General features: G+C 40.3%; 1 protein-coding gene across 3 annotated transcripts in view; it reads left to right on the forward strand.

Moving 5' to 3' along the window:
• The first annotated feature begins 10021 nt into the window (after positions 1-10021).
• The window catches only part of usp25 (ubiquitin specific peptidase 25), a 32103-nt gene continuing 25750 nt past the window's right edge, over positions 10022-16374 (forward strand). Inside the window, exons 1-5 of one of the 3 annotated variants that reach the window (XM_052117216.1) lie at positions 10022-10512; positions 13045-13122; positions 14269-14413; positions 15641-15764; positions 15982-16144. In XM_052117216.1, coding sequence (XP_051973176.1) covers positions 10471-10512; positions 13045-13122; positions 14269-14413; positions 15641-15764; positions 15982-16144 — 552 coding nt within the window. In that variant the 5' untranslated portion in view covers positions 10022-10470. The remainder of the gene's footprint in view (positions 10513-13044; positions 13123-14268; positions 14414-15640; positions 15765-15981; positions 16145-16374) is intronic. The other 2 variants (XM_052117217.1, XM_052117218.1) reach the window with 2 other exon arrangements.

The raw sequence follows: 16374 nt of genomic DNA on the forward strand, positions 1-16374 counted from the left end.
GCTTTTAACTGCTTGTGTCTAATTCAACATGATCTCATGCAGGGCTGGACTGGTAATTTGGCATACCGGGCATTTTCCCTGTGGGCCGACGCACTTTGGGGCCGATCAGGGGCGGACTGGCCATCGGGGGAACCGAGCGGGCCGGTCGGTCTTCCACGAAACGTGCCGAATGGGCCGCGATAAACTCAAATGAGCCGCCGTGTTATGCAGAACCATCAACCCCCACCCTGATCGGATCATCGTCAAATACATTTTGTGTACCATGTAAGAAAGGAAATATGAGGGATATGAAGGAAGCGTATGTGATTGGTTGGTGTATAAAGCCAAAAGTACAAGACAAGAAAGCTAGGTGTCTGTGTACAGGAAGCACGACACAAATTTTGGCTAGAATTATTTGCACTAATTAATGGGTCAAAAAGGTTGCAACACTCGCAGTGGAACAGTGGCTTTCACGAAGAAATGCAAAAAGATGTCATCCCCAGTAAACAACTGGAGATGAAGGTGGAAACAACAACAGTGGATCTGCACGTCAAAAGCTTGAGTGTTAGTGGGTCAGGAGATACCTCCACTATAGTCTGAAGGACTATAAAGACATTATTATGGGTCTAAACTCCTGAAGAGAAATATTCCAGTATCTCATAGCATTCGTAGTGCACATGTGTATGCGTGTACAGTCAAATGGAGTATACTTTGAAAGGCTGAGAGTTTGACTGTACGCATATGCCAAGCATTCGCATCAAACCCGAAGTATAATTGGGGCTTTAGTCATATGTTGCCGTGCAAGTCATACGAATTCTTACGAATTCTCATGAGACCGTGCTGGTCTAATTCCAGGCTTTTTGAATGAGAGGATTTGTCCACGTCTCCTAGAGTGACTGTTTTAGTTCAGCTTCCCTCACTTTAATCCTCTCATGAGGTTTCTTTCCTTTACCTTTCTACAAACTTTGCTCCATGTGAACTTCCACATCCAGAGAATCTTATCATGCCTGAACTACCAATAACCCCTGATTTTTTTTTTGGCTTCCAAACAAAGGAGAGGGCATACGCATAAGTCACACGTCTAACCCTAGGTCAGCGTTTTTAACTGCCCAAACGGCCATTTGTCTGTCTCACATCCTCCGATATCCTGGATTTTACTGGTGGTGGATAGTGGGGGTTTGGAGTTAGCCCAGAAACTACTTTCAATTTAACTGCAGCCCACTACACAAAGGAAATGTGTTGGACTTCCAGGAAGACAAAGTACTCGGGTCAGCAAGGTTCAGCAGTTTGAGATGGAGAGTTGGAGTAGCTGTGTTTATTTCCTGCAATGAGCACGGTCTTGTGGGTCAATGTTTAACTCAACTTCATCACCATCCACAGCTGTTGGTTTAGAAAACACTCATTCACAGGTGCTTAATTGCATTTTAGGGCTTATCTGGCATAATGACTCTTACAGGCTGGTGTCAAATTGTTCTTTGACAAGGAAATAATTGTGTACCGTTCAATTATTGTGAAAGAAACAATAGATTTGTGTTATCGTTAGTGTCTAGCTACATAAATTGTCAATAAAATTAATTATTACTTAATTCATTATTCCAGATTCAATACAAGTTAAGCTCAATCAAAAGCATTCATGACATGATAGTAATAACCACAGAAAATTGTTTAAAATAGATTACTTAAATTACTTAATAGAGTTCTCATCAAAAAATCCTCCACATGCAGCAATCACAGCTTTGCAGATCCTTGACATTCTAGCTGTCAGTTTGTCCAGATGACATTTGACCCCACACTTCCTGTAGCACTTTCCACAGATGTGGATGTCTTGTTGGGCAATTCTCACACACCTTACAGTTTAGCTGATCCCACAAAAGCTCAATGGAGTTAAGATCCATAACACTCTTTTCATTATCTGATGTCCAATGTGTGTTTCTTTGCCCACTCTAACATTTTCTTTTTGTTTTTCTGTTTGTGGCTTTTTCTTTGCTATTCTTACCATAAGGCCTGCACCCCTGAATCTTCCCTTTACTGTTGTACATGAAACTGTTGTTGAGCGGGTAGAATTCAATGAAGCTGTCAGCTGAGGACATGTGAGGCATCAATTTCTCAAACTAGAGACTCGATGTATTTATACTCTTGTTTATTTGTACATTTGGCCTTCCCCATCTCTTTCTTGTTAGAGCCAGTTGTCCTTTGTCTTTGAAGACTGTATTGTATGATGTATGTAGTGAAGACTGTTTTTTTACATCAGTAATGTCCTGACTATACTTTGTGATCAGTTGAATGCAACTTTGGTGAATTAAAGTACCAATTTACTTCTGAATCAGCAAAATCTGTACAATATATATATATATATATATATATATATATCACACATTTACTTTCATTATATATTATATTTAATACTAAATTACAATATATATATATATATATATATATATATATATATATTTGTATAATATATATGTTATATTTACTGTTATTATATATTATATTTAATACAATTAAAATAGTATATTTATAAATACTAAATTACAATCTTTATTTATTATATCCGTATATACATATTTATAGCTGTCTTTCATAATATTCCCGTGGCAACCATTGTTTTATAGCAAAAAGCCACAAGGCTGTGCAATACATTAATTTCACCATGGTTAAAGGGGTTTTAAGGGACTTTATTTTTCATTGTGCCTAACAACACCACTTAACAGTGATAAAAGAACTTTAACTCACATCCTTGAGTGGCTTATTGCTTTAAACAATACTGCATGCTTCAGGTATTCTTTCTTTTAATCCATTGTTTTATCCAGTCCCCTGATTGATGCTTGTAAAGGTGAGCTTCTTGAAGTCTGTGCCAGTGCCTCAGGGGTTGTGACCTTTGCCTCTCTCTGACATCTCCAGCTCAACTCACAGTGGTTGATCTGCAGTTGCCCAGCAGCTGTGACCCCACCTCCCTCTGATTTCCCAGTAACCCCTATATTTAAAGGCCACCAGAAACGCCCTGTTGTTGATCACGGCAACTGGTGATGTGTTGACCCCATGCCACAGAACATAAAAGAGCTTAACTAACCTATATTGGAGTTAACATTTAATGGGTTAATGAATCAATGAATTGACTGATATTTCAAGTTCAATGCAGGACTTCATTGATGTTTTGTTCATGATATAAGGAAGCCTTGAATATTCATGCATGCTCAATGAAAACTTTTGATCTGATGCAGGCAACTAGTTTTCACTTTCACTCAAATGATATAATTTCCTCATTTTAATGGAGGAATATATACATATATTTTAATAATGGCAGTATTTAACAAGATTATGTCAACATTGTTACAATATAGTAATTTAAGGTTAATTAAAAATGTAGCATGATTTTATTTGTATTATATTTTTGTGTTATATTTAAATTCTGAAATAAATTACTAAAACTGATAACAAATTTAATAATATAAATAATGTATTGTTTATCTTATACAGAATATTATATTTTTAAATTTCTTTATGGTTGCAGATTTTTTTTATAAAAGTTTAATAAGTTTTGTTTGTTAACATTAGATAATAATTACTTAATAATTATCAATATTTTTTACATCTTGGTTTGTTATTTTCTACATATACTAATACATTTCAAACATTAAAAGTTGTATATGTGTGACGAATGAGCAGCGAGGCAGACGAGGAGGTGTGGATCCAAATGCAGTAAACTTTTATTGAAAGATCAAATAAACATAAACACAAAAGAAAAACCCACAATGGGGAAACAGGAAACTTAAATACTGAGAACTCGGGCAGGGAAAACACACCAGGCTAACAACACTCAACGATCGACAAGGACTGAGCAAACAGACAGGGTTAAATACATGCACAAGGGGAAAAGGGACAAATAACCAAACAGAACTCAAACAAGGTAACCAGGTGATGAACAGAAACCAAAGGGCAAACTAATGAGACAGGTGAAAACAATGACCAGTGAACACGAGGGAAAACAAGACTGTGGAGCTACAAAAGTGACAAAAATGGTAAACAAAGGGCAACAGTGGAAAAAGACAGGGTATACATAACAGAGCTCCCCCTCAAAGGATAGGCTTCCATAAGTTCCTAAAAAACAAAGACAAAAGACAAAAAACCCACAAAGAACAAAATGAAGGCACTGGGGCAGACAGGCAGACCAGGGGGGGCACAAGAGCAAGGAGGCAGTCCAAGGGGCACAGAGGGCAATTAGGCAGTCTCTGGGGGTGTGTGCTGGGAACCAGGTCGGGTGGCCTGGGGAGCTTCCACCGGGTAGGGGCGGGTTTAGGTGGACTGGGAGATGGCCGCAGAGCAGGGGCCGGTCCAGATGGCCTGGGAGCTGGCCAATTGGCAAGGACAGGGACCGGGTCAGGGGGCCTGGGAGGAGGCCACTGGACAGGGACTGGTTCAGGGAGCCTGGGAAGAGGCCATAGTACTGGGACCGGGTCAGGAGGCCCGGAAGGCGGCCACAGGACGGGAACAGGGTCAGGAGGCCTGGGAGGAGGCCACAGGACAGGGACTGGGTCAGGAGGGCCGGGAGGAGGCCACAGGACAGGGGCCGGGTCAGGAGGCTTGGGAGGAGGCCACAGGACAGGGACCGGGCCAGGGGGCCTGGGAGCTGGCCTCAGGGCAAGGACAGGTTCAGGAGGCTTGGGGCCTGGCCGCAGGGCAAGGACAGGTGCAGGAGGTCTGGGAGCTGACCTCAGGGCAAGGACGGGCTCAGGTGGCCTGGAAGCCGACCACAGGGCAAGGACGGGCTCAGGAGGCCTGGCCGGGAGAGGCGGAGCCGGGAAGGAACTAGGAGGCGTCGGAGGCGAGGCTGAGGGAGGCTTTGGAGGCGGAGCCGGGAATGGCTCTTGCGGCGGGGCCGTGGGAGGCGGAGCCGTAGGAGACTCGGGAGGCGGAGACGAGGTAGGCGGCGCCGTTGGAGGCTTTAGGAGCGGAGACCTGGAAGGCTCTGGAGTCTCTGGGGCAGAGCCGTGGGAGGCTCGGGGGCGGAGCAAGGGAAGGCTCGAGAGGCGGAGCCCTGGGTGGCTCGAGAGACTGGAGGGGTGGAGCCCTAGAAGGCTCGAGAGGCTTGAGGGGCGGAGCCCTGGAAGGCTCGAGAGGCGGAGCCCTGGAAGGCTCGGGAGGCTTGGGGGCGGAGCCCTGGAAGGCTCGGGAGGAGGAGCCCTGGAAGGCTCGGGAGGCAGAGTACCAGGAAGCTCGGAAGGCGGAGCTCTGGAAAGCTCGGAAGGCAGAGTACTAGGAAGCTTGGAAGGCGCTGACTCTTGGACGGGCACGACCACTGGCGCTGGCCTTTGGACGGTCATGGCTACTGGCGCTGGCTCGGGGACGGTCGAGGCGACAGGCGCTGGCTCGGGGACGGTCGAGGCGACAGGCGCCGGCTCGGGGACGGTCGAGGCGACAGGCGCCGGCTCGGGGACGGTCGAGGCGACAGGCGCTGGCTCACTGACCTCTGAGGCGACAGGCGCTGGCTCACTGACCTCTGAGGCGACAGGCGCTGGCTGGGTTACCATGGTATGTGCCAGCTTGGGTTCGCTGGGCGCTGAGGGCAGAGCCAAGGGGGGTTTAGGGCACGGGGCTGCGGAGGCTGGAGAGCAGAGACCTTTCCCCTTCTCCTCTTCCTTCGGGCTGATGCGACTGGCGAAGCTGGGACGCTGTTCCTGGTCAGCGTGGCTTCAGGCTCGCTCACAGTGACATGCGGGGGCGCTGGCTCGCTCACCGTGACAGGCGTGGGCGCTGGCTCGCTCACCGTGACAGGCGTGGGCGCTGGCTCGCTCACCGTGACAGGCGTGGGCGCTGGCTCGCAGACCGGGGCAGGAGTGACAGGGAGCGGTGAGCTGCACGCTAGTAGGGTCGTCTCCAGGTAGTCGCGGAGAGTGCAGCCGGGCGTTGCCTGTGGCACCCGCTCCCTCAGCGAGGGGTTTAAGCTGTTCTGAAAAAAAACCACCAATGCTGAGTGCGGGAAGTCCGTAAAGCTCGCCAGGAGGAGAAAGTAGAGAGCGTGGTCTACTAAAGGACGGTTTTCTTGCTGCAAGTTGAGCAGCCGGCATTTGGCCCGTATAGCTGCTGGATCCATGTGTGGTTCGATCGTTCTGTGACGAATGAGCAGCGAGGCAGACGAGGAGGTGCGGATCCAAATGCAGTAAACTTTTATTGAAAGATCAAATAAACAAATAAACACAAAAGAAAAACTCACAATGGGGAAACAGGAAACAAATACTGAGAACTCGGGCAGGGAAAACACACCAGGCTAACAACACTGAACGATCGACAAGGACTGAACAAACAGACAGGGTTAAATACATGCACAAGGGGAAAAGGGACCAATAACCAAACAGAACTCAAACAAGGTAACCAGGTGATGAACAGAAACCAAAGGGCAAACTAATGAGACAGGTGAAAACAATGACCAGTGAACACGAGGGAAAACAAGACTGTGGAGCTACAAAAGGGACAAAAGTGAAAACTAAGGAGTACAAAAGTGACAAAAATGGTAAACAAAAGGGCAACAGTGGAACAAGACAGGGTATACATAACAATATGTCAACATTGGTTAATGCATTATGAAAAATAAACAGTAAATAATTGTGTATTTATGAATTAACATTAACCAATGTTAAAAATGTTATAAAATATTTTTGCTCATTGTTAATTCATGAACCGTTAAGCATTAAATCTTATTGTAAAGTGCTGATAAAACCTGATGTTTTCTTTGAATATGTTCTCGACATGACCAGCTCAAAGTCAACTTTACAGGTCATGGACTTTCAGTGCAAACATTTCCACAATTCACTCTTAAATGTGAAAGGGTGCTTTAGTGTCAAGCAATCTCACTGAGGCCAGATTGAGATTAGAACTATTGGTTCTGAGGCCAAAGGTCAGCGAGTGACCCCCACACCCACCCCATTTGTACGAAATATTGCCTGAGATTCATTTCCACTCCTAAAATCCCCCAGACGGACCAGTGAAACCTTTGGATTACACTTCAGATTAATGTTATGAGAGCTGGAAAATGACATGAGGGACAGGGGTCAGCTTTTTCAGATGTTCTGTGATTTAGTTAGTTAAAAATAAAGACATGCAGGTCTCTGTAAAATACCAATGAAGAATGTTGTGTATGTATTAAGTGTGTTATTTAACTTTCTAAAATCTGCTTTCTATTGAGCTATTATGGCTATTACATGAACTGACATGTGGCTGCCTCTGGTGGTGCTGAATGGCCTTATTATTAGATTTGCATGACTTCTGATCTGTAAAAAATGTAAAGTAGAGCAGTCTTATGTAACCTGACAAAGCTGTGTTTATTTAGGCTACTGTACAGGAAACTGTTTAGATAGTGCTTTCATTATTGTTGTAGATATGCACATGCTGTAATACATTAAATACCATTATTTATGAGAGAAAAAATCTGGAAGAGGGATACAAAACAACTCATTCAATGTCATGTGTTAGTAAAATAACACCTTAAATACACTGATGGTGCAGGCACTCCTGTTTAAGACGTGCTCTCATTTGCGTTACTGGTTCAAACTTAAAATGTATTCATTCAAAACGATTGTGTGGAAAGTAACCCTCAGAAACAAATTGTTTGAATTAAATAGAGACAAAAATACAAACACTCTGACCTCCTTCGGTGACTTCTATGGTGTCCTTTTGGCCCGTACATAGAGCTTATGCAACTTTCTTTTAACTGAAAATATGTACAAGAGTGCCATCTGCTGGCAGCGTTCAGGTTTGACATGTGAACCTGTATTACTGCACGCTGACCAACATAAATGCATTGTGGCATGTTGTGGGAAAACAAAACGTTAGCATATTACTTTTGTTATAGTTACAGCTCTATCTATCTATTATCTTTTACTGGTGATTGAAATAGAAAAGTATGTTCATGGATTATGTCACATTACTTTCAGTAAACTGTCCACAGCAAACAGAAATAACAACCCACTTAAAACATAAAAAAAATTAATAATAATTGACCACATCATCTTCAAGAGACTTCCTTTGAAATACTTCACAAATTCTCTCTTTCTCAACAGTGTGTGTGGCCGTGGCTCTTAGCTAACTGCCTGAGGTTGAGAATATAAATCTAGGGAATAAATCCACATTTATATCTTACATGAAAATGTATTTCAAATGTTTGTACATTCTTTATGTTTTATAATTATTTTAGTAATTCTGTATATTATAAAATAAAATAAAACACATTCTTTAAAATGTATAGCCCAACCCCATCACTCCTACCGAACTTTTATACATGTTGAATCTCTCTTATATCGTGTCAGTGTCTGAAATTAATGGTGACTCAGAGGAAAAACATGCCACCAGAAATTACAAAAATACCCCCAAAATTCAAAATATGAATTGTGACTTCTTGTATAATATTATATTCTAGGCCGAAGTACACATAGTATTGCGTAAGATATAATATTTAATTACTTAATAAATGTATTAAATGTACATATTTAACATAAAAGTGTGACACAGTTTTTTATGATTTGAAAACATATGCCTATAAATGTTAAAAAAAAAAAAAAAATAACAAATTCGAAAATGTTATTAAATTATTGAAACCTGAAAAAATTAAACCAAAAACATTTTTTACATTCAAATTACACTTTAAACAAAACAAAAATATAATAAAAATAACGAAGTTGAAAAAACATCATACCAACTCCAAACATTTTACCCTCTCCAGCTTCTTTCACCTTTTGCAGTGACTTAGAAATCACTCTACAACAACTTCTGGAAAATTATAGTAGGCTACAAATTAAGTCATAAATACAGATGTAAACTAAACAAAAAACTAAAATACAAAAACATCCAGGGGGAAATATTGCCCCTCAATGGAAAAATTAATTTCTGACACTATCATTTAATTTGTGAACACCCACATAAACATTTCATATTATTAAACAAGAAACAACAAGGATGAATATAAAGATATTTACGCCAGACTGCACACCACCTAGCTGCATTTTCCTTTTCTTACCCAGCCATGGTTGGGTCATACTCGGGCACAGACCGAATCTGATGAGATTGTATTTTATTTATTTTTTATTTTTTGCATTTCATGCACTGATTTTGAGAGAAAAATCCATCTGCATTGAAAAAAACTATTTTGTGGTGAAGTAATTATAGCAGAAAATATTAAGTAATATTCTACATTACATAAGTTATATAAGCATGAAATTGAATACATTAAGTAAATATTTATTTTAATTCAAACATGTAAAAATGAATGCTTTAGCTCATAAGTAGATATTTTGTATTTTTATTTGTTATTTTTATAATGTGCCACCATGTAGCAATCAAAAAAATTAAAAGTAGAAAAACCTAATCATATCTATTTGCTAATTTGAGTACATTTCAGTAGTAAATAAAATAAGTACATTTTGCAACATGCACCTGGCTTGAATAATTTACGAGGTTGCTTGGTTTCCATGTTTGCAAGTTTATTTACAACGTTTTATTATGTTGTTGATTATGTTTTGTAAAGTCTGAAATTCCATTCATGATAAAAAAAAATAATAATAATAATAATAATAAAAAATATATTTTGAGGTCTGCATGCATAGCTCCATATAGTGTCTACTGCTAATAATGCTAGGTGATGTTGACCATATGTCATGTGGAACATTATGTAACATGTTAGCCTAAATGAAAGTTCAAAATGTGCACTGTTCTAGTAAAATGGTCATTTGAATATCTTGAACATCAGATTTGTAAGTGAAAGTTTCTGTAACCAAATGTAAGTTACATTTACTCTCTCAGATTCGTGTCATTTATGTTACAAACTCAAAGTCAGCTGACTTTATCGCGCTTGTGTAGTGTGTGTGTGTGTGTGTGTGTGTGTCTCAACATGTATTACATGACCGCATGCATGTGTTTATGTTGAGGCTGGGCCGTAAACACCAAATAATAAATTGAGGGGTACACATTCCCCCCAAAATTCAGAATAATGATAATAATGGATGTGAGATTATCTTGAATCAATACAACTGGTTCCTCCCAGTCCTGAACCTGGTTTTAGCTCTGTGGGCTGATTATAGAGGGGTTGGGGCATTTTTATCTGTTCAGATTGGGAGACTAGCTTAAACCGGCTAAGACCAGCCAACCATCTTTGGCTGGTTAAAGCGTCTCTGCTTTACCTTTAAGCGTTGTTAAAGGTAAAGCAGAGAATCGCCTCTGTATGTGTAAGCGAGATCGTGTATTGCTTTGTTTGTGCATGTTTCATGTGTCTGTTTACGCCATCACAATGACGTAACCGCTTGTGTGTGTGTGATCCAGACCCAGCTAATAGATGTCAGAGATGTCAGATGCTGTGCTCGTGTTCGTTATGGCGCTGTTGTAGCGCGGATGAGTACGGGATTTTTCTTTTTTAACCTCTCACATCTGAAACTCTTTTAACTCCTATATGCTTCGTGTTTTACCCTGGAACCTGAGTCCATCTCGCCTGGATCGGAACCGGCCATGACGGTGGAGCAGAATGTCTTGCAGCAGCACTCTCAGAAGGTAACGCACACTCACTGGTCGAACATACAGACCCAGTCCGGTTCGGCTCTGTCGGTGTAGCGAGGAGGTTTTCGGATGCGTTGGAAGTTACTGTGGGTCAGTGGGATTGTTGCGGCCTAGTGTTAGCATTAGCCGCGCCACAAGTTCTGTTTTTTTTTCTTTCTTTATATGATTAATTATGTTTATAAACTTACGAGTTTTTAGTCCACTAAAGGGTTTTTAAGGTTTAAGACAACAAACAACTACAAATAAAACGGCACATGCTTTTAAAGATGCGAAACGGTTTAGTGTGGGCTAACAGAGCTAAAGCGGCTAAACTTCCACTACAAAACACTGAAATATCACAAACAAATCCCTCAATTTTCACTCCGTTATCACTGAAATTGCTCTAAACTTCAGCAAAGTCTCTGTTTAAGTGTTAAGATTTGTTATAATTACTCATTGTGAGTTTTACGTGGTTTAGTGGGTGTGTTTATGTTTTGACACTCACGAACAGCTGCTTTATTATTGTTATATGTGCATGTTGTTGTGCACATTTGTTCGTAAACATTAGATTTTCTTGTTGATTTTTTTGCCTCATTTGTAGTTTTGAGGGCTTAAATTGTATTTGTTTGTAAACGGTAATCATGTATTTAAAGTCATTTATTAGTGTTTTTGTGTGTTTCTTTTGGCTCATTTTACATAGTCAGATCATCTATTCAGTTACATGTAATGAAAATTCATCAGAATAAATGGACCCCTGTGCACTAACTAAAAAGTGGCTTTATAAACGGGGTGTGTTTTCAAGGCTGATCCTTTGCTGAGAGTTACAGCTGATAGCCTACTTTGGAACCGAAAGCTATGTGTTTCATATGAACTGAAAGTGAACAGGCTGTACACTATGTTTGATTTTCAGCAGCCCTGAATTGGCCATGAGCTTGTGCTGCTTTATCATATTACTGTTGTGAAATGTGTTACATTAGCTGAGTGCATCATAATCAGTGGCTGAAAGTGTGAGGACGGCGCCTTCCACAGTGAGTGTTAGGACATGCATGCTTAACACATACCATGTTTCATGTCATATCATGAACTGAAAGGAAATAAATGCAGTCAGAGGTCATTCTCTGTGGAGCATCTTCTCATCTTCTCCCCCCTGGCAACAATTTTGTTATGTAATGATGTAACTCCGACTTAGATTTCGGTGCTGATTGCTTGAAGCATATGAGGCAAGGAGAAGAATGTTTGCACAGGACAGCATGGAACATGGGACTTCTGCTTAACTGAAATGGCCAGATGAGTAGAAACGGATCAGTCATTCTGGAATTCAGTTTGGGAGGAGTTTAAGTTCAGTCTGGAACAGTCAGTGTTTGACTCATGCCTTGCCTATTCACAGGCAGGACTGAGATAAAGGGCTCTTTACTCTGTGCCAAAATAGAGTTAAATTATGTTGTAATCAGACAATATTTTTAAGGTGATCATTTGATGGATTTTTTAATGAGTAAAACATACCTCCCTTACCTAAATCTAACCAATAGTTTCTTGAAAGATAAATGAGAGATAAACAAAACAGACATCCTTAACATATGCCTAAACCTAACCAATAGTGTTTTAAAAGCAAATGACATGAAAAGCTAATTTAGTGAAGCAACCATGTCATATCTTGTCACTTCTATATCCATTTTGCTTCACTTTCACTCCGAGTGTCCTTTGCTGGGCTCAAGGCTCGATCTCCAAGTTCAAAGTCCAACACACTGTCAGGTGAGCCACTGTGGAAGTTAATCACAATGGAATAAGTGTGTAAATGTAGGTGGGTCTGTAATGTAAATAAAATGTGTAGTCTTTCAAATGATGTGTTAGAGTAATTTCTTTTTTCTTTATAATTTTTTTAAATTTATTTATTTTCTCTCAATTTGGAATGCCCAATTCCCAGTCCTCGTGGTGGCGCGGTTACCTCAATCCGGGTGGCAGAGGACAAGTCTTAGTTGCCTTCGCTTCAGAGACGGCAATCTGTGCACCTTATCAGTTGGCTCCTTGTGCATGACACCGTGGCGACTCACAGCATGGGAGGTTCATGCTACTCTCCGCGGTCCATGTACTTACCAAGTGCCCCATTTAGAGCGAAAACCACTAATCGCCACCATGAGGAGGTTACCCCATGTGACTACCCTCCCTAGGAACCGGGCCAATTGGGTTGCTTAGGAGACCTGGCTGGAGTCGCTCGGCACACTCTAGATTCGGGCTTGCGACCCAGTAAAAGTGTATTGATATCTTAACATAGCAGGGTGTGAGTAATAGAGTGGAAAATAAGTGTTTATAAAGTCCTAAATGGTCATAGTTCCAGTGATATATGTGAAAGTGAATAAAAGAAAGAGTTGTCGTAGCACCTCTAGTGTTCATTTCATCAGTAAAATACAGCATGATGTAAAAAGTGGCATGTAAAAAGTTTGCAAAAATGTAGTTACAGTAACGTTCATTCTGTGAGTAGGTTGGCCATTTCTGTTGTGTTTCAATTGTGCTTTCTGTTGTGTAACGGACAATGTGTTGTTTTCACAGCACCAGCAGACGTTACTGAACCAGTTGAGGGAAGTTACTGGAACTACAGATGTTCAGCTGTTACAGCAGGCACTGCAGGTGAATCAGTTTCCTTTAGTATCTAGCTATAATCCAATTGGTCAGTTGCATCATCTTACAGTCAAATATTTTTGTATTATGTCCACTGTAATATGAAGGGTCTGTCTGCGATCTGTAAGTCTACTACAAGGTACAAGTTACACCCCCTTCAAATAAGCAGCAAAATCCTGAAGTCTTTGAACAGTTGGATGCCACGTTTACTCTGTGTTTGTTGTTTATTTTGAGTCAGGCAGCACCCTACACATTTCACCAATTCATAAATCTAAACCTAATAATTTTTCAAATGAAAACATTGTAAAATCAAATCACAAATTAAGTTGTTTTGAGTACAATCATACCGTCGTATCACTAGGTGGTGACAGTGAGGAGAAATTAAATGAAAATGAGGAAAAGAAGAAGCTTTCAGTATGCTAAGCTAATAGGCTGATGGATTAGCTTGTGAGCTAACTGGAGAAACCATAACAGAAAAAAAAATATTTGACCATTTATATATATTTTTTATTATTGTACAAGCAGATATTGTACAAACGCCTTCAGGAATACAGTAAAAAACACTTCCACAAAATTTCACATTAAAAATGTGTTCAATTTACCATTGATATCTTCGGTGTAATAATATCATGTATGACATATAATTAAAAAGTTGTACTTTGCCATTTTTAAAGAGTTTAGGGAATATGAGTCATACTGTGATTGCATAGGACTTTAAAAGTTCTTGTAGCCAATAGAATTGCTTTATTATCTAATAGGGGCATTATGTGTAGTGGGCGTGTCGTGAAGTGGGTGTTCCTTGTAGTCTTGCAGGACGCAGACAGATACACTTAGCTATAACGGCCCTACAATGTGCTTCCTTTATGTTAGTTATCTCTCTTAGCACTTGAGAGTCTGTTTCATCTCACATAATATAATAATTTAAAGTTCTGTACATTTATTTACTTATTGGGTAATTAGCCATGTATTAAGCAGGATAATGTACCGTCAGTTGGTCATTATTGCAACATAAACCCTTACAACCCTGTCTGGGTTAATTTTGCAATAATGAGTCTAAATTAGTACTTGTATTGTGACAAATTTGGTTGTGATACTCTTCATATTTGTGCATGGAGACGTTTGCTGATTGCTCTTTGTGTTTTTGTTTGTGTCCAGGTTAGTAACGGTGACCTAGCTGAGGCGGTTGCTTATCTCACAGAGAAGAATGCTAAAGTCCCGCAGCAAGATGAAGCCACATATTACCAGACGGCCCAGATCACAAATGATAGATACATCAGCGTGGGCAGCCAGGCTGACACAAGTATGTATTTAAATATCAGAACATTGATTGGCTGGAATCCAGAGGAAGGTTGAACTAATCTGTGATGCGATACAAGGAAAAGCCATGATGCATGAAAACAGATTGTAGAACCAGGTGCACGTGCTCTGTTAACGCTGGCCAGTAAACTGAGTCATGCTGTTTGATTATAAAGGATGTCAGGAAGATTCGATTAGAATTGTGCTTAGATTCCCTGATATGCTTATTAAAGGGATAGTTCACCCAAAAAGGAAAATTCTATCATAATTTACTAACCCTCATGCCATCCCAGATGTGTTTAACTTTCTTTTGCTGAACACAAATGTTTAGAAGAATATTTCAGCTGTTGGCCCTAACGATGCAAGTAAATGTGTGACAAAATTTAGAAGCTCCAAAAGCAAAAACGGCAGCATTAAAGTAATCAATACGATTCCTGTGGTGCAATTAATATCTTCCGAAGCGATATGATAAGTGTGAGTGAGAAACGGATCAATATTTAAGTCCTTTTTCACTATCAATCACTTTTACATTCTTCTTCTTTTGTTTTGCCGATTGTTTTCTTCATGCATATGGCCACCTACTGGGCAGGGAGGAGAATTTTATAGAAAAAGGCCTTTAATATTTATGTTTCACACCCACACCTATCATATTGCATCTGAAGACATGGATGTGACCACTGAAGTCATATGGCTTACTTTTATGCTGTCTGTATGTGCTTTAGGAGCTTTATAATTTTGGTACCCATTCACTTAAGGACCTAGAGAGCTGAAATATTCTTCATAAAATCTTCAATTGTGTTCAGCAGAAGAACTGGCATAAGGGTGAGTAAATGATGAGAGAATGTTCATTTTTGGGTGAACTATCCCTTTAATAAGTCACAAATAAGAAGCAGCCAGATTCCATTTTGTGGAATTAATTGTTTATCTCTTTTGGAAAGAGATACTTAAACGAAACATTGTGTAGCTCATAACAGTGGGAGTTTTGGCAGCACTCTGATAAATACACACTCATCTGAAAGAGTCGGAGAGATATTTAGTATTCGTCACTGTTGCTGTGTTTCAAAAGATAGCAAGCTGCTGTCTGGACTACACATTTGGGCATCATAATTGATGCCTATGGTCTCATCATTTTTGGCCCAAAGATTCCATATTGTAATTGTGTTGTGGTAGTTCAAAAGGCAATTTTCATTTGGCAGTTCCCCATTTATGAACATTTCTATTGTTGTTTCAGATGTAATTGATCTTACTGGAGATGATAAAGATGACCTTCAGCGAGCCATCGCTCTCAGTCTGGAGGAGTCAAGCAGGGCCTTCAGGGAGACGGGCATCACTGATGAAGAGCAGGCCATTAGCAGGTGGGGTCCACTGCTCTCTTTTAGCCCTTAGACTGCTGATTTATTTTGTTATTTTGGTTCATTATAATATATAACTATGCTATTGTTTATGTTATTGTCTATTATTGTATGGCAAGTCATTTATTTAATTCATCAAATTGACCAGTAGAGTTGTTTTGGAACCTTTTCATTATGGAATGACCAGACTGAAGTGAAATTTGTTGTCTTTCTGCTGTAGAGTCTTGGAGGCTAGCATTGCAGAAAACAAGGCCAGCCTGAAGCGCACTCACACAGAAGTATGGAGCGATTCGCCCAATCCTTATGACAGGAAGAGGCAGGAGAATTGTCCCGTAGGGCTGAAGAATGTGGGTAACACCTGCTGGTTCAGTGCAGTTATACAGGTCAGTTTCAGTCACTGTGATTGCATCTCAATAAAACAATAACACAAACACAAATGGCAGTTTAATTGTTTTGGGCCTTTGTTAGGGGTGCATTGTAATTGGTATCAGTCAATATTACAGTTTAGAGGAATATTCTGAGTTCATTACAAGTTTAGCTTGAAACAGAATTTCCTTTTTAATTTAGATTTACCATAAAAATAATTTCAGCAATATGGCACTCACATGATTGT

The sequence above is a fragment of the Xyrauchen texanus genome, chromosome 44 (genome assembly GCF_025860055.1).
Source record: "Xyrauchen texanus isolate HMW12.3.18 chromosome 44, RBS_HiC_50CHRs, whole genome shotgun sequence".
NCBI classification, from domain to species: Eukaryota; Metazoa; Chordata; class Actinopteri; order Cypriniformes; family Catostomidae; genus Xyrauchen; species Xyrauchen texanus.